Source organism: Schistocerca gregaria, chromosome 1 (genome assembly GCF_023897955.1).
Source record: "Schistocerca gregaria isolate iqSchGreg1 chromosome 1, iqSchGreg1.2, whole genome shotgun sequence".
Lineage (NCBI taxonomy): Eukaryota > Metazoa > Arthropoda > Insecta > Orthoptera > Acrididae > Schistocerca > Schistocerca gregaria.
The window spans coordinates 1,076,023,561-1,076,046,053 of NC_064920.1; the positions used below are offsets into that span (position 1 = coordinate 1,076,023,561).

The 22,493-nt window shown below is 39.6% G+C and overlaps 1 protein-coding gene across 2 annotated transcripts in view; it reads left to right on the top strand.

Moving 5' to 3' along the window:
- Positions 1 to 22,493, top strand: part of LOC126281715 (caspase-1-like) — a 129,339-nt gene that overhangs the window by 9,720 nt on the left and 97,126 nt on the right. Inside the window, exon 2 of one of the 2 annotated variants that reach the window (XM_049980892.1) lies at positions 18,085 to 18,252. The exons of the other annotated variant lie outside the window; for it this stretch is intronic. Coding sequence (XP_049836849.1) covers positions 18,131 to 18,252 — 122 coding nt within the window. The 5' untranslated portion in view covers positions 18,085 to 18,130. The remainder of the gene's footprint in view (positions 1 to 18,084; positions 18,253 to 22,493) is intronic. 2 annotated transcript variants of the gene reach the window in all.

Here is a 22,493-nt window from a genome sequence, read left to right on the forward strand (position 1 = left end):
AGACATGTAGACGACAGAAGTACCAGTCGTTACATCAGGAAGCTATCAGAGTCACAGGCATTGCCTCTTACTTAGACAAATCAACACTCTATTTTCCAGCATGACAATGCTTGCACCCTAGTTGTAAGGTACCTGCAACTTACTTCTGAGTGTTAAGCTGTCCTGCAGTCTCGCCAGATAAAACTCACCGGACATTTCTGCGACCTGCCAGAATAGTTTTAATGGATAAGCTACAGCTTCTAGTAGGAGCATTACGAAAGAGGTTTGATGAAATCTAACTACGCCAGTAAACCGCCACCTCCGATTCTTTAAAGAATCGAGCTCCCATGTATAAAACCTCACATCTCCCGAACTATGAGTCGTGCAACGATGTAATTTTGCAGGAACATGCCAGTGGTATATGTAGATACTACCTACAAAATATGTTGCGAATGGAGTTAGTAGTATGAAACGTCCCCTTAGAAAAATTGTACACGACTGTGCTTAAACTGACACACAATACTTTTTAGCGCAACGCAATCTGACTTTCAATAATCCCTACAAGAGAAAGGCCCTGACTAACATTAACCTATATGTTTCACAAATCACTTATCTTACAAAAACCTTCGTTACTCGAACTACTCCAATACAGCGAGCGCCACTACTGCCAGCTAACTAAAAGATTCAAACTATGGAAGTCACTAACTACTGATAGGCACAGTTAGCAAATGAAAGATTTTAATAGAGAACAAACAATGTATTTACCTTTATAGTCATAATATATATATCAGTCCATGACACCAATTCTTACAAATTTCGAAACTCCGCCATCTCTCTCCCCACGTCCACCACTGCTGGCCGCTCACCTCCAACTGCGCAACACTACGCGCTGTTAGCAACCAGCTGCCACTGCCCAACACTACAATGGCAGACAACAATGCAAACCAGCCACAGACTGCACACAGCACAGCCAGTGATTTTCTTACAGAGCGCTATGTTGCGTTACAATAAGAAAACGTAAACAGCCTACTTACATAGCCCCCATGCTCCCCACAAGAAAATTTACAAGTTGTTTTGGGCAGTGGCCAATACAGATTTGAAATTTTTTTTCATAATTACAATAACAAAGAAATGAAATGCACACACTTATCGATACAATGTTGGTCAAAAGCTAAAATTTTCTCACAGTCCATAAAGACAGTCATGATCATTCATCAAAGTAAAATTGCAGTGTTTTTCTCAAAGTCTGAGTAGTAAAAGAAAATGCACATGGAAGTAGTGGATTTCCATGCAGTCTTGAAGAAGTAGTGTTGTCCTTCCAACGGAAAGACCGTGCTGACTCTTGACATGCAGACAGGTAATGGGCCACAACAGAGCAAACCCACAGCAGAGTCAGTCGAAATTGAAGACTATTGGTACTTAGGTCATCACAGAGCAGACCCACTGTAGTCCTGGTAGAGATTATGGTATTGGTGGGTCATCAAAGGTGTAGACTCACTGTAGTCCTTGTAGAGATGGCCAGCAGCCGTCTGTTTGACTGTGCAGGCGCACAATCACCATTGAAGAGTCTTGCGGATAACATAGCAAGTCCATAACCCACCACTTGTCCACTCACAAATTTTTTGGAATTGTCCTTAGAACCAGCAATGCTGTTAACCAGTCCCTTGCTGAATTATCAATACACTTGCAAACACTATCGATCCCTACTTCTCACATATTGTCCATATACTATGACCAACAGAAATGTGTGCAGTGAAATGTAAGTTACAAGTTACTTACTTTGATGAACTGGTGTCAATTACAATTTTATAACATAAGAATACAATAACAAAGGTACAAAAAAATCATTAAAGAACATAATAGTACAGATAACATTTGCAGTAATACAGGCTTTACAAAAGAATCGAAATAACATATACATCAGTGTTACAGGAATTATGACAGGAGCACATACATAGAAAATTAGAATAAATTTCCAAACATCAACTTCACCAATGAGCATTAGAACAAAACAGAATAAATAATGTGTAAACATCTTTACAAAGTAAATAACATGTTATTAATGCAAATTATATTTGAGGATAACAGTATTCCTCATCATAGTGAATGTAGCTTAGTATTAGAAAAATTCTGCAACATAAGTATTATCAGATAAACATATAAAGACAGGAAAAACATAAATACACAAGGGTACACAAACACATAGTGGGATAACACAAGGAAAGGACAGGGTTTGTTTTACTGCAGTATTTTGCAAACAAAACTTTCTTTACTTCTCGGAGACCTCCCTTCGTTCTTCATTATTTCCAAAAAGTCCTATCTATACCTGATTTCTGTACTTTTTTCGTATAACTTCTCAATGCATTTCTTCCAATCCATTGCAAATCATTCTCTTATATAGGCAACCCCCTCTTAAGCTAACTTAAATCTACTGAGCTCAGATGCTTAACTAAGGGATGAGGCAATGCAGTAGCACAAAACAATTTACACAAACAGCAATGTTAAAAAATGGAAATTTACAAAAAAAGGCAGCAATATTACAACTAATATAAGGCAATGCGCAGCAAACAAGAAAAATAAATCAGTAATAAAATTGGCTGAAATTCAGTAGCACTATGAATGGCAAACAGCAGCAGCAAATGCTATAACTTATACCTAAACATGACAAAGCTCAATCAGAAAAAATGTTACACTAAAGACAACAATGCAGATAAGGAGAATGTCTATTCACATTTTAATGTCTATGCAATTAAAGTGGTGCACCACAAAAATTTATTGTAAAAAAATATTATCATATACTTGAAAAGACAATTCTGTATGCAATTTCTGTGAAGGGAAATGTCTTTTTGTGCTACTTCGTTTTTTTTAAGTACATCATAAAGTTATTATTTACTGGATCTGTAGGCATAAAATATTTATATTAGTATGTCCATAAAATTTATTTTAACCAATGCTTCAGTGCAGTTAGAAACTAGATATTAAACAAAATGAGTAAATAAATGCATAAAGCAAGCCACATGGCATTTCTCTCAACTAGCAGGACAATAGCCATGAAATGTTTCTCGTCGTTTCATCAGGCATTTTAGTAAATATCATAAATTAAGAGCTCCACAGTGTAATCATATGTTTTCAAGTTTGGGCTTGTAGTATTTGCGATGCTTTCTACAAAGGAATCTCAATGGCGAGGATAATGGCCTCTTTTTTTTCTCCACCTGTGCCTCTGACAGGCACACACTAATGGCTTTCTTTTGTCAGGTGGTGTTCGCGCAGCTGGGCGCCCACGACGTATTACATGCATGTGGTTACTTAACTGTCTTATCGAAATATTTTCGACACCAGTTCCCGCTACAGTGGCAGTCTCATATAAAAAAAATTCACAGGTCAAGAATCTGCGTTACACATCAGTAGAAACAAAATCCTATTGATATAACAGTGTCGAAAAAATTTTCGTCGGCATTGTAATACATTCACGCATTTACATACATTTCATATCTCTTAAAGTACGATTCTTGTTTTCCAACATCCTTTTTCACAAACCAGAGTCCCTACCCACTACTCATTATTCCTTACCTTATTACACATATGTATATTCGTCGACACTTCTTCAATATGTCATTATAACAGATACATAGCATAACCAAATAACTCATATAGCATGAGCTTAAACATACCTCAGCAGCATAATTCACATCGTCGTCGTAATAATAACATCATAACACCTCAGTCAAATCTCAAAAATGTCATGGCTTTCTGCAATAATTTCAAAGCCTAAAAAAAATTCTCTGCTCATGTCAAAAGTCTCAGCAGCCTCAAACGTACTTTAAAAATCATGATCCCATACCAAATATGTCATTCAAAGCTCTCATAGTATCACAATGGTTCCGAAAAAATATGAACAGTTCACAAAGCACAGACAAAATATAATTTCATATGTGTGAAGTTATCCAACGGCGCAATTACGTAAACATCTGTCACTGGTGAAGTAAAATAAATGTTTGTCTCTCTCAGTTAAATAACCAGATAGTTGTGTAATTTATGTGTTAGAGAAATATGGTACCGATGTGTAAAGTTGTATAAACAAATACCATATTAGCTAGGGCTCCTTGTGCTTGCCAAACACATGGTACACAAAGTAAGCGTGTACCCCCTTGAGGATTAATGTAATTATATCCTCAGGTGTTACAGATTACAGCAATGGAATGAAATGTATCACGGAAAACTTTCTTTGTAATTCAAATATGTTGAAAAATAAATAGTTTAATGCGTGTCCTGTAGCGCTAAATGTGCGTCTTGCTGTAAGACAATCTCTGTGGAAGTGTCGTAGTTATTGTCCTCCGAAAGCTAAGTTCTGCAGAAGTCAATGTACTTACCTCATGATAAACGAAATTGAAATGCTTTGCGTATAGATATCTTAGTTATTACGCTTATTGCCGTGATGAAGTAAGTACTGTACTGTACGTATTGTTGTGCTACAGAAAAGGCTGTCTCATTGTAGCTATACCACAAACGTTACTACTAAAACATGTTTTACTTTCCAGAATAATTCAGAAAAACTGTACAGATATAAAACAGGTACACCGCAAAAGCACAATGTAAATTGTGTCACACATTAGTAGCGTCGTGATATAATCGTGTAGCTATCAAAGAAACCAAACGCCAAGTCATCTTTAATCTCACAGAAAGTACTTCAAATAAAGAATGTCTTTTCAACTGAACCAAAATGTTGCATTAAAACCTCATTAACAGTATATGTTCTAAGGATGTAAGCCTTATAGTCGTTACGTAATCGTGCAACTAACAAGCAAGAATGTACAAATAACAACACTGTGTCGTCTGTTCACTATAACAATGCATTCGTAATTTCTGTTTAAAAATATTCCCTAGGTTCTAGACTGGATAGTTAACTTCAAATCATTGTTGCATGTTAACAGTTTCTCAGTGTGACAAAGCATACTAGTAATGTGAAGTGAAAGGTTATATGGCTAAGACAAAGTTAAAAAGCAGATTATCGAGATAAACTGTTATACATGTGAAATATGGTGCAATCCTTTACTCTTCATAGTACTCAGAGTTTCAGCTTGAACGCATTTATCATGCGGTAAACGTCGGTAAAGAATACTGGAGTTTTTCTTAAGGTTAGCGCCTGTGTTATTTTTCTCTGAGCCAGCCGGCGCACGCGGCTGCCTGCGGTGTGAGTCATTGTTTGCCTCTTTGTTGGCGCGCGCCGTTATTGGGATTAGGAGACCTAACTTCTACCAATTCACCTTGCCGAGAGGACCCTGTCCTGTAGGAATCCCACCAGTTCTGATGCAATTCAGGTCTGTCATTTTGTCGGTAGATTCCATAGTTTCTTTCTTGTCGGCCACGTGGTAGAGAATTTCTCCCTGAATCGTAACTGCGCGCTGGACCGTGGCGTCTGAAGTTATTCTGTCTCCTGTGATAATAATTATTTTGGTTCCCGTATTGTCTGTTTCTCTGATTGTCTCTGTGATAGTCATTACCACGGAGAGGTGACCTTTCCCTGTAATTATTACTACTCTGCCAACGGTTGTCATACGGGTGGTGTCTGTTTTGGTCACGATTTGTATTGTGAGAATAGCCTTGTCGTGTCCAGTTATTATTTCTTTCATCGCGGAATTGCGACGGATGTGACCTGTAGATGTTGTGTTCCTGTTTTCGCGTTCCGCGATTGTCAGTGTCAATTTCTAATTCTTGTAAGAGTCCCTGAAAAGCTTCAATGTCGTCTTTGCAACGGCCTCCCAAAATAATATGCCGTAAATGTTCAGGTAATTTGATTAACCAAATGCGGATGAGTTCTGAGGGGCTGTATGGGTTTGAAAGATACTGATTCTTATGTAACATGTCTTCAAAATATTTGACAAGACTGGAAAATTCAAATTGTTCGAAATGTTTCATCATTATGATGCTATGTTTTACTCGGTCTTGTGTAGCCTGAGACCAATATGGTGAGAGGAAGGCATGATAAAATTCTCCTTCACTATGACAATCGTGAATGACCGATCGCATTCTTACAGCTGGTTCATTCTCCAAGTAGCCACACATAAATTCTAATCTGTGCTCTAATGACCAGTTGGGAGGAAAACAATGAGAGAATTGATGGAGCCACGCTTGTGGATGAATGTCGTTGCCAGAATTCTTAAATGTTTTGAATTTACGTGCAGTAATGAACAGCTTATAGTCAAAATCATCGTGTTGGCGGGTAGCATATCGTTCATTGTTACGTCGTGTCGGCAGTTCCATCTCAAAATTCGGTGCACTTTGCCAATTTCTTTCACAATTTCCGAAATGCCCTGTGTTATTATTTTGTGGCTTTTCCGTATTTATAAGTCCCTCTTCCCGTGTTGGAGCGCGAGTGTCCCCTGAAATACGTAATTCTTGTATTACCTGTGTCAGCTGATCTTGCACTTCCCGGATTTCTCTTTGGTGTTGCGTATTAATTTGATTCTGATTTTGTTTGAATTTCCTAATTTGTTCGCACTCTTCTGTATCATTCAGATCATCATCTACCTTTGTAGATACGTTAGTGAACTGATCTGAAAGTTCGGCTACTTTCTCCGATAGTGAACACATTTCCTCAGTGTGTTTTTCTGAACCAAGTTTCAGAGTGTCCATTTGTGTTGAAATCGAATCTACTGTGACCTTTAAGTTTTCCTGAGTTCTTGCAATTTGCTTAACCGAATCGGTGGATGCAACTGAGTCCATTTTAGCTTGCAAGGTGTCGTGATTTTCACGAACAACAGTTTGCAATTCTTTTATGGCTGCTTCGTGATTCTGTAATGCGTTTTCATGCAGCGAAAAAATAGGTTGTAAATGCTCACAAATGTGTGTTTTTACGTCATTACAGATTTTTTCACATTTCCATTCAATGTTATGTAACTCAGTAGTTAAATCTTCACGTGTTTGTTCAAGTGTGGTGTCTAACTTCCGAAGATTTTGTTCCATTGTGTCTAACTTTTGAAGATTATGTTCCATTGTGTCTAACTTTTGAAGCTTTTGTTGTGTTTGTATCTGATTTTGTTCCATTGTGTCTAACTTTTGAAGATTATGTCCCATTTGTTTCTGATTTTGTTCAAGCGTTGTGTCTAACTTTTGTAGCCTTTGTCCCATTTGTTGCATTAACTGTAATAACAGTGCACTGGTGTCTGAAACATGTTCCTCAGTGCTTTTCGGCAGTGCATTTGAACCGGCAATATTCGCATTTTGAAAAGCAGAAATGTGTCTTGATTTATTTGAGAAAACGGTGAGGACGCAAAACCTGAATCTACAGTATTTGCAAGATTGTGTCCTGTCATTTCGGAATCCTGAGGCGAGCTGTTGCCGACCGATCGATCGATAATGCTTCCCTGTTCACTAATTGTTTCACTGCCTACACCATTATTTGCAGCCCGCTCCATTTCCCTATGCGCTATTACCAAATTACTACTTTGAACGTTAGTGAATTCATTACATGGTGACGCTAACACACTGCTTTCGTCTTCACTGTCATTTCTCAGTTTACTTTGGAGCCTAGTGTTACGTTTTTCACACGCCATTATTGTCACAATTTTTCACACGACAACACAGAAAAACACAATTTGAAGAACAAAAATAAGAGAACACATTAACATAGCACTGAAAATAATATCTAGTTAATTGCAAGCGCAGCTGCGAAATACTTGGTGCAAATCTACATGCATGCCACAACTGTTTTACTGTACAACAATGAAAGACTACAACTACAAAGGAGATTCTCTCTACAATTACGCGCTAGCAATAAACAAAATCTACACTTATTACACAAACAACAAGAAAAAAAATCAGAAGATTCCAGTGAGGTATCCTCGACTAAGGGTCGACATATGAAACGTCCCCTTAGAAAAATTGTACACGACTGTGCTTAAACTGACACACAATACTTTTTAGCGCAACGCAATCTGACTTTCAATAATCCCCACAAGAGAAAGGCCCTGACTAACATTAACCTATATGTTTCACAAATCAATTAACTCACAAAAACCTTCGTTACTCGAACTACTCCGATACAGCGAGCTCCACTACTGCCAGCTAACTAAAAGATTCAAACTAGGGAAGTCACTAACTACTGATAGGCACAGTTAGCAAATGAAAGATTTTAATAGAGAACAAGCAATGTATTTACCTTTATAGTCATAATATATATATCAGTCCATGACACCAATTCTTACTAATTTCAAAACTCCGCCATATCTCTCCCCACGTCCACCACTGCTGGCCGCTCACCTCCAACTGCGCAACGCTACGCGCTGTTAGCATCCAGCTGCCGCTGCCCAACACTACAATGGCAGATAACAATGCAAACCAGCCACAGACTGCACACAGCACAGCCAGTGATTTTCTTACAGAGCGCTACGTGGCGTTACCAATAAGAAAACGTAAACAGCCTACTTACAGTAGTAACGAAGCAAAAAATTGAAATCTCTTGCCTGATGCTGCAGATGTACAGTATTAACAGCGAGAAATAAGCTAGTAAATTTTTGGAGTTATGTGCAAAACGTATTGGAACATTGTAAGTCCTCTCATTCTCAAATACTAAATGAATGTCGTCTGGGTAATTTACACGCCATGAGTAACACTGGCCAAACACATATACACGGATTGTAGCTGCAACACTTAACTTAATTTGTTAAACCTTCAACATCACATTATAGTCCTTAATGAGTAAGTTATGACAACATTTTAAATTTTAAATTCGGTCAATAACAATGTGAAATATTGAAAACCAAGTTTCGTTTCTCCTGGATATGTAACCTGCAACTCACTGTGCATTAAGTTAGTCGTTTAGTAATATAGATCCTACATCTTCGAAATATGTTTTTAAGACTGTCAGCACGCTTATACATAAGTGGTTCCAATACAAAAGTTCAGTTGAATTTTGTAATATATCAAGTTTATTATACAAGGATTCTTTACATAGTGGTGACCGATGGATTGGTAAAGGTGGGCCAAGTCCATGGCCTCCACGCTCTCCTGACCTCATCCCTCTTGACTTTCATTTATGGGGCATTTGAAAGCTCTTGTCTACGCAATCCCGGTACCAAATGTAGAGACTCTTCGTGCTCGTATTGTGAACGGCTGTGATACAATACGCTGTTCTCCAGGGCTGCATCAGCGCATCATGGATTCCATGCGACGGAGGGTGGATGCATGTATCCTCGCTAATGGGGGACATTTTGAACATTACCTGTAACAAAGTGTCTGAAGTCACGCTGGTACATTCTGTTGCTGTGTGTTTCCATTCCATGATTTTAAGAGAAGTAATAAAATGAGCTCTAACATGGAAAGTAAGCGTTTCCAGTCACATGCCCACATAACATATTTTCTTTCTTTGTGTGTGAGGAATGTTTCCTGAAAGTTTGGCCGTACCTTTTTATAACACCCTGTATAAATGACCTTTCCATCTTGCACTGACAAAGCAGAAAAAGAGCACATTGCTTATTATGCAAGCATCAGCACCAAGCCCATCAGAGCTGCAAAAACAGGAGTAAAATTTTCAAAAGTGTAATGGGTTCTCCTCGGTAGCGTAGAAATACGCAATTCATTGAACTCTGTAGAAGACAGTTTGTCCTCCTTCGTATCTGAGTGGTCAGCCGCAAGCGTACGTTCAGTTACCGCCCTGGCCGCACATTTTTCCGGTTGGGGACTGGATGTTGCGTTGTCTCATCATCTTTTCATCATCGTCGACGTGCAAATCATCGGAGTGCCATAAATAAAAATTTTTGCACTAAGTGACTGAACAACCCTAGATTCGTTCTCCCAGCCAATAAGTCCATACAATAATTTCTTTTTTATAGAAGCAAGGTACGTCGTCATCAATAACAATAATGCACAGGGGGAAGGAAAATATATGAAACTGATGGTTCAAAATTCCCAGACCTTCATGTTGATCACAATTTTAATCAGAAATCATATGTCATTCATCTTCTCAAACGAATGACTTCATGAACGTTGGCTTTTCGTGTAATCGCTGATTTTGATGATTTTGATGTCATACAGAATAATTGTCTGAGGCAATTATACACGGACACTGAGTATTAAGTGCACAGAAACGTAGTTTAAGAATGATATCTGGTCCCCATCCTCGAAATTCATGTACGCAACTGTTTAAAAAAGAGGCCTACCAGCAATTGTCTCACTATATATTTAGTTTCTTATGAAGTTTCTTTTGAGGAGTTAGCTACAAACTGAAAACATTATTTGCATTCAGAAATATTGCACTAGGAACAAAAGTAGCCAAACTTACACCCAAAGCTCCAGATATCAGACACTCAGCTCGGTACCAAACGTTGGACGTCGATAGAGTATCAACCACCGATTTAGTTCGTGACATGTACTGTCGTCAACTAGAACATGCACAAACGGTGACTAAAAGTAAGACCACAAATACGAAGCGCAAGAAAACCGTATCTGTCAGTAACAGAAGAGAAAAACTCGCCTGGGTTAGTTGGTAGAGCTTGCAGTCATTGAATCGAAGGTCTCGCATTCAAACCCCCTGTTGATCGATTTTTTTTTAACTGTTGAGAACTTCTATATGGAATAAGATTTTCCTAACATGTAAAAGGACTTTTCAGAGTTTGTAGCAAAGTTTTTTTGGCTGCTTTCGCTTCCTTAGCTTAACGTTATGTACTGATTAACGATATTATTATTTTGTTTTTACTACTAGTACTAGTTTTATTAATTATTATTATTATTGTTATTATTACGTCTGCAAGTGTAATGCGACCGTTTCTTAATTTTTCTCTTCTGGTTGCATACTCTGTGAAACCACAACTACTTTCAAAGAAACAAAGCGAAAGCAGACTGCCAAGAGGTCATTGCTGTAAACTCCAAACAGCCCTTTTATATAATGTCATAAACATTTTTTCGTATATAACACTTTCACGTATAATACAGTAAGAAAAATCGTCATTGGGGTTTGAACCCAGCACCCTTTACACGCTGATCCACCGCTCTACCAACTTCCCCACAGCATTCGTACACATGATTTACTCACAGTCATGCTTTTCTGTGCCGGCAGCGGTGGTCTCGCGGTTCTAGGCGCGCTGTCCGGAACCGTGCGACTGCTACGGTCGCAGGTTCGAATCCTGCCTCGGGCATGGATGTGTGTGATGTCCTTAGGTTAGTTAGGTTTAAGTAGTTCTAAGTTCAAGGGGCTAATGACCACAGCAGTTGAGTCCCATAGTTCTCAGAGCCATTTGAACCATGCGTTTCTGTACTCCGTAAATCTGGTGTTACTTTGAATTTACTTTTACTTCCATCCTGCTGGACGACAGCATATATTACGAACTAAATCGGAGTTTTGGGTGATGCTCTATCGGCGTAAAATGTTTGGTACCGATCTAAGTATCTGACATATGGAGTTTTGGGTATTAGCTTTAATGGTGCACAGAAAGCAGAAACGTAAGCACCTATAAAAATTTTTGACACACTCCCTTGTGAATTAATAGTCTTGCCAGATAGTGAAATCTTTAAAATAAAATGAAATCATTTCTTTTGCTTCATAGATGAATTTGTAATTAGGCAATACGTATTGTTGGGCTACAGCTATCAAATTATGTTGTAGATCAAGATTTAAAAAATCCATTTACGGCCAACATATAGTAGTGTTTTCACAAAGACAAGTTATCATATATGTAAATCTACTGAGATTCGTAGCACTCTGAATCCTGAGTCAGACACCCTGTGCGCTTCAGAGATCATCTGTATTCTAGTACACGTAGTCTGTGGAACAATGTCTTTCCAGTCATATGTATCCCAGATACACCAATTTTCGTAAATGAAATTGTATTAACGACTGAATGGATAATGTTAATACATTGCCATTATTTCCACACATCATTTAATTCTTTTTGAAATAGTATTAAGTGGAAAAAAATCTATGTTCGACTGGAGAGAAATTGAGAAGGCTTCTGCGAATTTTATTCGAAAGTCCGGCTGGGGTGGCCGAGCGGTTCTAGGCGTTACAGTCTGGAACCGCACGACCACTACGGTCGCTTGTTAGAATCCTGCCTCGGGCATGGGTGTGTGTGATATCCTTAGGTTAGTTAGGTTTAAGTAGGTCTAAGTTCTAGGGGACTGATGACCTCCGAAGTTAAGTCCCATAGTGCTCAGAGCCATTTGAACCATTTATTCGAAAAATAAGGACACTAGGACATTAAAAATTTAAAAGTTTAAAAAGATTTATGGACGGTGTTGATTTCTCACACTCTTCTTTACTTTCCAACTAAATAGCCGTTCATTTTTAAGTACTTTTCGTAACAGTCTCTGCCAGGAAACTGAACTAGTGTACAAGGATGGGCTTGAGCTTAGATTTTGGCGAAGTTGAAAAGCGCCATTGCGTTGACTATCGTTTCCATTGCGCATTGATGTAGGCTAGCCACGTCCTCAAAAATGTATTAAAAAAATTATCTCCACCTCGTCGACATTGGTCAGGAAACGCTCGTCATCTAGAGATTTTTTGATGTTTGTACAGGCCAGAAAAAATTTTCGTCACCCATCTTGCACACAATGAGTGATACCCGAGATTTTTTGGTACAATAGTGTAAATAGTGAACGTCCAGTACGAGCAAATTCGTAAACCAGGCGAGCAACAGTCAGTCTTCAATCAGGTTGCAGTTATTGTTCCACTTGCAGTGCAAATCCATCGATCTGAACACTGTGCCTGCCACTACTCACTTTTCCTTGCACATTGGACTGTTACTGTTGTATCCGGATGCGAGCAGAGTTGGTGAGACTTCACTCTTAGCTCCAGGCTATGATGGCTTCGGTTACATAGCCCAAACCTGCTGTGGATGGGCGCCACAATTGTGGGCTGGCAGTGGGGATCCAATGGACGTCCAGCATGTCTGAGTCCTCCGATCGCTCCTCACCAGAGGCCAGACCAGCTACTGCTTGCTCTGTGAATGAGACCTCATCCGTGATCGAGGGGGGGGGGGGGGGGTCGCTTTGGGACGCGGAGGACGGCGAAAGACTTCCCAGGGGGCCGCATCGGTATAAAAGTTGTAAATTATAGTAGCTGTGTTGGGAAAATACCAGAGCTCCAAACGCTAATAGAAAGCACTGATGCTCAAATCGTTATAGGCACTGAAAGCTGGCTGAAGCCTGAAATAAGTTCAGTCGAAATTTTCGTGAAATATCTAACAGTGTTTCGAAAAGATAGGCTAAACCCAGTTGGCGGTGGCGTGTTTCTTGCTGTGAGAAGAAGTTTATCTTATCGCGAAATTGAAGTATAAAGCTCCTGTGAGTTTGTGTGGGCAGAGGTCATTCTTGGCGACCAGAGTAAAATAATAATTGGATCCTTTTACCTACATCCCAACTCGGATGATACAATGGCTCAAATGGTTCAAAGAAAACTTGAATTAAATTTCAAACACGTACCTGACTCATATAGTTGTAGTGGGCGGTGACTTTAATTTCCTCTCGACAGGTTGGCGAAAATATCTGTTTAAATCCGGATGTATGCGTAAAACATAATCAGAAATTGTGCTAAACGCATTCTCTGAAAATTATTTCGAGCAGTTAGTTCATAAGCCCACGCGAAGAGTAAACGGTTGTGAAAACACACATGACCTCTTAGCAATAAATAATCCTGTGTTAATAACGAGCATCAAAACCGATTCAGGGATTAGTGAACACAGAGTTGCCGTAGCGAGATTGACTGGAATCCCCAAATCCTCGAAAAATAAGCCAAAAATATACCTCTTCAAAAAAGCAGATAAAAATTCACTTGATGCCATCCTGAGAGACAATCCCACTCTTTCCATATTAACAAAGTAAATGTAGACCAGATGTGGCTGGAATTCAAAGAAACAGTATCGGCAGCGCAACTGAGAGATTTATGCAAGATATATTAACAAACGAGTCCTTGGCACACAAAACTGATCAGAACACTCTTGCAGAAACAACAAAGAAAAAACATGCCAAATTTAAACGGACGCATAATCTCTATGATTGGCGATCTTTTACACAAGCTCGAAATTTAGCGCAGACTACAATGCGAGATGCTTATAATAGTTTCCACAATGATACTTTGTCCCAAAACCTGGCAGAACCCAAAGATATTCTGGTCGTATGTTTATGAGGTACGTTAGCGGCAAGAAACAATGAATGCCCTCTCTGCGCGATAGCAGTGGAAATACTTTAAACGTCAGTGCTGCCACAACAGAATTACTAAACACAGCCTTTGGAAATTCCTTCACCAAAGACTGCCAACATGAGTAATGTACAAGTAGATATCATCGGAGTAGTGAAGAATCTCAAATCACTTAATAAAAGCAAATCTTTCGGTCCAGGCTTTATGCCAGTTAGGTCCCTTTCGGAGTATGCTAATACAATAGCTCCATAGCTCCATATACAACCGTTCGCTCGACGCAAGATCCGTACCCAAAGACCGGAAAGTTGCACAGGTCACACTAATATTCAAGAAAGGTAGTAAGAGTAATCCACTAAATGATAGGTCCATATAAAAACGTCCATAAGCAGCAGGATTTTGGAACATATATTGTGTTCGAACATTAGGAATTCCCACGAAGAGAACTGTCTATTGACACACAGTCAACAGAGTTTTAGAAAACATCGTTCGGTGTTAAACACAGCTAGTTCTTTACTCAGATGTTGAGTGCTATTGACAAGGTATTTGAAATTGATACCGTATTTTAGATATCCAGAAGATTTTTATACTGTACCACACAAGTGACTTGTAGTGAAATTGTGTACTTTTGGAATATTGTCTCTGTTACGTGACTGGATTCATGATTTCCTGTCAGAGATGTTACATTTCGTAGTAACTGACGGAAAGTCGTCGAGTAAAACAGATGTGATTTCTCGCGTTCCCCAAGGTAATGTTACAGGGTCTTTGCGGTTTGTTATCTATAATATATAAACGATTTAAGACACAATCTGAGCAGTATCTGTCGTATATCGGCTAGTAAAGTCATTAGAAGATCGAAACAAAAATTGCAAAACGATTCAGAAAAGATAACTGTACGGTGAAAAAGCGTGGGGTCACCCACATGAGTGCTGAAAGAAATCCGTTAAACTGCAGTTTCACGATAAATGAGTCAAATCTAAAGGCTGTAAAGGAATTACAACTAGGAACAACTTAAATTGGAAGGAACACATGGAAAATATTGTGGGGAAGGCTGACCAAGGACGGCGTATTATTAGCTGGACACTTACAAAACGTAACCGATCTACTAAAGAGACTGCCTACACTACCATTGTCCGTCCTCTTTTAGTATACTGTTGCGGCGTGTGGGATCGTTACCAGGCAGTATTGACGGAGTACATCGAGAAAGTTCAAAGAAGGGCAGCACGTTTTGTACTATCGGTAAATATGGGAGAGAGTATCACAGAAATGATACAGGATTCGGGCTGGACATCATTACAAGAAAGGCGTGTTTCGTTGCGACGTGATCTTTCACAAAATTCCAATCACCAACTTTCTCCCCCGAATGCGAAAATATTTTGTTGACACCGACCTACATCATCATAACAAAATAAGGAAAATCAGAGAGCTCGCACGGAAATATGCAGGTGTTCGTTCTCTCCGCGCGCTATACGACGAAAGTCGTACCATATTTACAAGGAATGTGATGTTCACCAGGTCTAAACTGTGTTTAAGATTGCAAAGCAGGCTCTACATCTTGAAGAGAATGACTAGCTCAGTCGCCGAAATATTGTGTTTAAACTGGGTTAGTCATCAGGGCTAAAATTCGGAAAACGAATCAGCAGTCAACCAAACTGAGAAAGTTTGCCCCGCGGGAGAAGTGCATTTAATATAAAGAGTTCAATCGTCGGACAATACTGCTATAATGTAACCCAAAAAATAGTGTAAACCGTGGTCTTACATAAAGCTGCCACAGTAACTGTGAAGATAAGATTCAAATTGTTCAACTGGCTCTGAGCACTATGGGCCTTGACTTCTGAGGTCATCAGTCCCTTAGTACTTAGAACTACTTAAACCTAACTAACCTAAGGGCATCACACACATCCATGACCGAGGCAGGATTCGAACCTACGACCGTAGCGGTCGAGCGGTTCCAGACTACAGCGCCTAGAACCGCTAGGCCACTTCGGCCAGCCGAAGATAAGACATGATTAACAACACACAAAGAGACGTTTAACATTCATTCCATGTTCCATCTATGACTCGAGTAAGAGGGAACCCTGTCAGGCGGTAAAACGAAAAGTACCCTCAGGCATTCACTTTACGGGATCCTTGTAAGACGTTGTTCCTCGAATAGACTTCAATGCGAGATGCCTTTAATAGGTTCCACAACGAAACATTGTCTCGAAATTTGCTAGAAAATCCGAAGAAATTCTGGTCGTATGTAAAGTACACAAGCGGCAAGACGCAGTCAATACCTTCGCTGCGCAGTGCCGATGGTACTGTTACCGACGACTGTGTCGCTAAAGCGGAGTTATTGAACGCAGTTTTCCGAAATTCCTTCACCAAGGAAGACGAATGGAATATTCCAGAATTTGAAACACGAACAGCTGCTAGCATGAGTTTCTTAGAAGTAGATACCTTAGGGCTTGCGAAGCAACTCAAATCGCTTGATAAGGGCAAGTCTTCAGGTCCAGATTGTATACCGATTAGGTTTCTTTCAGAATACAATGATACAATAGCGCCCCACTTAGCACTCATATACAACCGCTCGCTCACAGATAGATCTATACCTACAGATTGGAAAATTGCGCAGGTCGCACCAGCGTTTAAGGAGGGTAGTAGGAGTAATCCATCGAACTACAGACCTATACCAATGACGTCGGTTTGCAGTAGGGTTTTGCAGCATATACTGTATTCAAACATTATGAATCACCTCTAAGGGAACGATCTATTGATACGTAATCAGCATGGTTTCAGAAAGCATCACTCTTGTGCAACGCAGCTAGCTCTTTATTCGCATGAAGTAATGGCCGCTATCGACAGGGGATCTCAAGTTGATTCCGTATTTCTAGATTTCCAGAAAGCTTTTGACACCGTTCCTCACAAGCAACTTCTATCAAGCTGCGAGCCTATGGGTTATCGTCTCAGTTGTGGGACTGGATTCGTGATTTCCTGTCGGGAAGGTCGCAGTTCGTAGCAATAGACGGCAAAACTGAAGTGATATCAGGTGTTCCCCAGGGAAGCGTCCTGGGGCCTCTGCTGTTCCTGATCTATATAAATGACCTGGGTGACAATCTGAGCAGTTCCCTTAGGTTTTTCGCAGATGATGCTGTAATTTACCGTCTAGTAAGGTCATCCGAAGACCAGTATCAGTTGCAAAGCGATTTAGAAAAGATTGCTGTATGGTGTGGCAGGTGTCAGTTGACGTTAAATAACGAAAAGTGTGAGATGATCCACATGAGTTCCAAAAGAAATCCGTTGGAATTCGATTACTCGATAAATAGTACAATTCTCAAGGCTGTCAATTCAACTAAGTGCCTGGGTGTTAAAATTGTGAACAACTTCAGTTGGAAAGACCACATAGATAATATTGTGGGGAAAGTGAGCCAAAGGTTGCGTTTCATTGGCAGGACACTTAGAAGATGCAACAAGTCCACTAAAGAGACAGCTTACACTACACTCGTTCGTCCTCTGTTAGAATATTGCTGCGCGGTGTGGGATCCTTACCAGGTGGGATTAAAGGAGGACACCGAAAGAGTGCAAAAAATGGCACCCCTCGTTTTGTATTATCACTTAACAAGGGAGAGAGTGTGGCAGATATGATACGTGAATTGGGATGGAAGTCATTAAAGCAAAGACGTTTTTCGTCGCGGCGAGATCTTTTTACGAAATTTCAGTCACAAACTTTCTCTTCCGAATGCGAAAATATTTTGTTGAGCCCAACCTACATAGGTAGGAACGATCATCAAAATAAAACACGAGATATCAGAGCTCGAACAGAAAGGTTTAGGTGTTTGTTTTTCCCGCGCGCTGTTATTGAGTGGAACGGTGGAGAGATAGTATGATTGTGGTTCGATGAACCCTCTGCCAAGCACTTAAATGTGAATTGCAGAGTAGTCATGTAGATGTAGATGTAAAATCGCGGACTCGTTTTTCGTTACTTCTTTCATTTCTTGCAGAATATAACGGCCATTAAAGAAGAAAGAAGGCTCTGCTAGGAGAAGTATGGATCGCTGCGGTTCTAACGGCAGAGGAGTCATGGACGAAGTGGACATCGCCCGCCAGCCCAACCAAAACATCGCTAGCGACTCTGTGGACGCCAGACCCGATGGAAACGCCAGCGGCAGGTAGGTGAACAAGCGCCGACGCGTGCAGAAAACATACCAGCGGTACGTGTTCTGATATTCATTTATGAAGTACAAATCATTGCTAAGTTTTTAAATACGTTTTCGTTCTTCCCAACAACTCTATTTCACCAAGGTCACAGCCCTATGCTTATCTTATTTGTCACTTTTTATGACAGTGCTAACTCTTCTTCCTTAGAGATAAATTTAGGGGAATTGCATAAGAAATTGCATAAGGAATTTCATGAGAAAGCAAAAAGTGTTGTCAAACTACTGTTAACATATACAGGGTGGTCAATTGATCTTGACGGGGCCAAATATCTCACGAAACAAGCGTCAAAACAAAAAAACTACAAAGAACGAGATGCGTCTAGCTTGAAGGGGGAAATCAGATGGCGCTATGGTTGGCGCTGCTGTAGCTCAAACGGATATCAACTGCGTTTTTTTAAAAATAGGAACCCCCATTTTTTTTTATTAAATATTCGTGAAGTACTTAAGGAAATATTAATGTTTTAGTAAGACCACATTTTTCGCTTTGTGATAGATGGTGCTGTAATAGTCACAAACATAGGGCTCACAATTTTAGATCTACAGCTGGTAAAAGGTGGGTGTTTTAAATTAAAATACCAAACGTAGGTACGTTCAAACATTTAATTTCGGTTGTTGCAATGTGATACATGCACCTTTGTGAACTTACCATTGCTGAGAATGTATGCTGTTGCAGCGTGGTTACCCGTAAATACCACATTAATTCAACAAATGCTCAAAATGATGTCCGTCAACTTCAATGCATTTGGCAATACGTGGAACGATATTCCTCTCAACAGCGAGTAGTTCGCCTTCCGTAATGTTCGCACATGCATTGATAGTGCGGTGACACATGTTGTCAGGCGTTGTCGATGGATCACGATAGCAAATATCCTTCGACTTTCCCCACAGAAAGAAATCCGGGGACGTCAGACCCGGTGAAAGTTCGGGCCACGGACCAATCCACCTGTCATGAAGTATGCTATTCTATACCGCTTCAACCGCACGCGAGCCATGTGCCGGACATCCATCATGTTGGAAGTACATCGCCATTCTGTCATGCAGTGAAACGTCTTGTAGTAACATCTGTAGAACACTACGTAGGAAATCAGCATACATTTGTAAGTAGGCTGTTTAGGTTTTTTTTATTGGTAACGCGGCCGCCACGTAGCGCTCTGTATGAAAATCACTGGCTGTGCCGTGTGCAGTCTGTGGCTGGTTTGCATTGTTGTCTTCCATTGTAGTGTTGGGCAGCAGCAGCTGGATGCAAACAGCGCCTAGCGTTGCGCAGTTGGAGGTGAGCTCCCAGCAGCGGTGGACGTGGGGAGAGAGATGGCGGAGTTTTGAAATTTATAAGAATTGACGTCATGAACTGCTATATATATTATGACTATTAAGATAAATACATTGTTTGTTCTCTATCAAAATCTTTCATTTGCTAACTATGCCTGTAGGTAGTTAGTGCCTTCAGTAGTTTGAATCTTTTATTTAGCTGGCAGTAATGGCGCTCGCTGTATTGCAGTAGTTCGAGTAAGCAAGATTTTTGTGAGGTAAGCGATTTGTGAAACGTATAGGTTAATGTTAGTCAGGGCCATTTTTTTGTAGAGATTTTTGAAAGTCAGATTGCGTTGCGCTAAAAAAATATTGAGTGTCAGTTTAAGCACAGTCTTGAACAATTTTTCTAAGGGGGCGTTTCACATTGCACCATTTAGATTGCCGTCGATAAAATGAGGGCCAATTATCCATCCTCCCATAATATCGCACCATACATTAATCAGCCTAGGTCACTGATGTTTCAGTGGTCGCAACCATTTGGATATTCCCTTGCCCAGTAGTGCATATTACGCCAGTTTACGTTACCGCTGTTGGTGACTGACGCTTCGTCGCTAAATAGAACGCGTGCAAAAAATCTGTCATCGTCCCGTAATTTCTCTTGTGCCCAGTGACCAAACTGTACACGACGTTCAAAGTCTTCGCACTGTACACGACGTTCAAAGTCTTCGCCATGCAATTCCTGGTGCATAGAAATATGGTACGGGTGGAAATCGATGTAGCTGTAGTTGTTACGTCGTGAATCACAGTATATCAGCGATTAGCAGTCTAACAACACTTTATTACATAGTCACAGAACATACAATACAACAAGTCAAAGATACATTGTCCTAAGAGTAAACAAACAGTCTCTCACTTTCCCGAAGTACATCACTCTGTGACAGCAGTATTCTCAACACCGACGTCTTTGAGATTCCCGATTCTAGCGCAATTTGTCTGCTACTGATGAGCGGATTAGCCGCCAGCACTACAGGGCACGCATTTGAGTGATTAATTTGGTACTTAAACCATTTATTTATCAAGATTGTTGAATTACAAAGAAAGTTTTTCGTGATACATTTCATTCCATTGCTGTAATCTGTAACACCTGAGGGTATAACTACATTAATCCTCAGGGGGGTACACGCCTACTTTGTGTACCATGTGTTTGGCAAGCACAAGGAGCCTTAGCTAATATGGTATTTGCTTATACAATTTTACACATCGGTACCATATTTCTCTAACACAGAATTACACGGCAACCTGATTATTTGACAGAGAGTCAAACATCTTTTTACTACGTCAGTGACACATGTTTACGCAATTACGCAGGTGGATAACTTCGCACTTATGAAATTGTATTTTGTCTGTACTTTGTGAACTGTTCATATTTTTTCGGAACCATTGTGATACTATGAGAGCTTTGAATGACATATTTGGTATGAGATCATGATTTTTAAAGTACGTTTGAGGTAGATGACACTATTGAAATGAGGAGAGAATATTTTTTTTGTTTTGTTTTGAAATTATTGGAGGAAGCTACGACGATTTTGAGAATTGACTGAGATGTTATGATATTATTATGACGACAGTGTGTATTATGCTGAGATATGTTTATGATCAATACGATGATGCTACCGTATATGAGGAATTTGATTATGCTACATATTTCTTATGATGAAATATTGAAGAAATGTCGACGAATATGTATATGTATAATAAGGTGAGGAATAATGAGTAGTGGTTAGGGACTCTGATTTGTGGAAAAGGATGTTGGAAACGGAGAATCGTAATTTAAGAGTTATGAAATGTGTGTATATGCGTGAATGTATCACTATGCTGGCGAAAATTTTTTGGTCACTACTATATTTAAAGGATTTTGTTTCTACAGATTTGTAACGCAAGTTCTTGACCTGTGAAATTTTTTATATGAGACTGCCACTGTAGCGGAAACTGCTGTCATAAATATTTCAGTAAGAAAGGTAAGTGACCTTGACGTAATGCGTTTTGAGCGCCCTGCTGAGAGGTAGTCGTCTGACAAAAGAAAGCCATTAGGTGGAGAAAAAAAAGGGCATTATCCTCGCTATTGACATTCCTTTGCAGAAAGCATCGCAAATACGACACGCCCATTACTTGGAAAGATACTTACATCTGACACCTGATTATAACAAACGTCTTTCTACGAGAGTTGAGAGAATTCTGCTAACTTATGAAATGTCACATGACTATTGAATGATATTTTTATGCTTTGTACATAGTTGCTTATCTCATATGATATCTGTTTTCCAGCTGTGTTGCAGCATTTGTTTTATAAAATAAAATTAAATGCATTTGTTAATGTGAACACTTTCTGTCAACAGATCTATTAAATAATTATTTTATGATCCACGTTCTTCGAAAAAGGAGCTCTTGGAATGGAAAGAGCAATAAGAAGCGACTAATAACAGTAACCGCATACAGAATTTTCTTTTCAAGTACTTGGTAATTTCGTTTGTAGCATAAGTTGTGGTGCACCATTACATAGACATTAAGATGTGAATATACATTTTCCTTTTCTGCATTGATGTCTTTACTCTAATATTTTTCTGCTTGTGGGTTTGTCATGTTTAGGTATAAGTTATAGCATTTGCTGCTGCTGTTTGCCATGCATAGTGCTACTGAATGTCACTTTGTATTACTAGGTTAAGCCAATTTTATTACTGATTTATTTTTCTTGTTGCTACACATTGGCTCATATTAGTTGTAATGTTGCATTGCTTGGTAATTTAGATTTACTGTAGCTTACTTTGCCAATTGCCATTTTTTTTGTCATTGCTGTTTGTGTTAATTGTTTTGTGCTGCTGCATTGCGTCGTCCCTTAGTTTAGAATCTGAGCTCAGTAGGTTTAAGTTAGCTTAAGAGGGGGT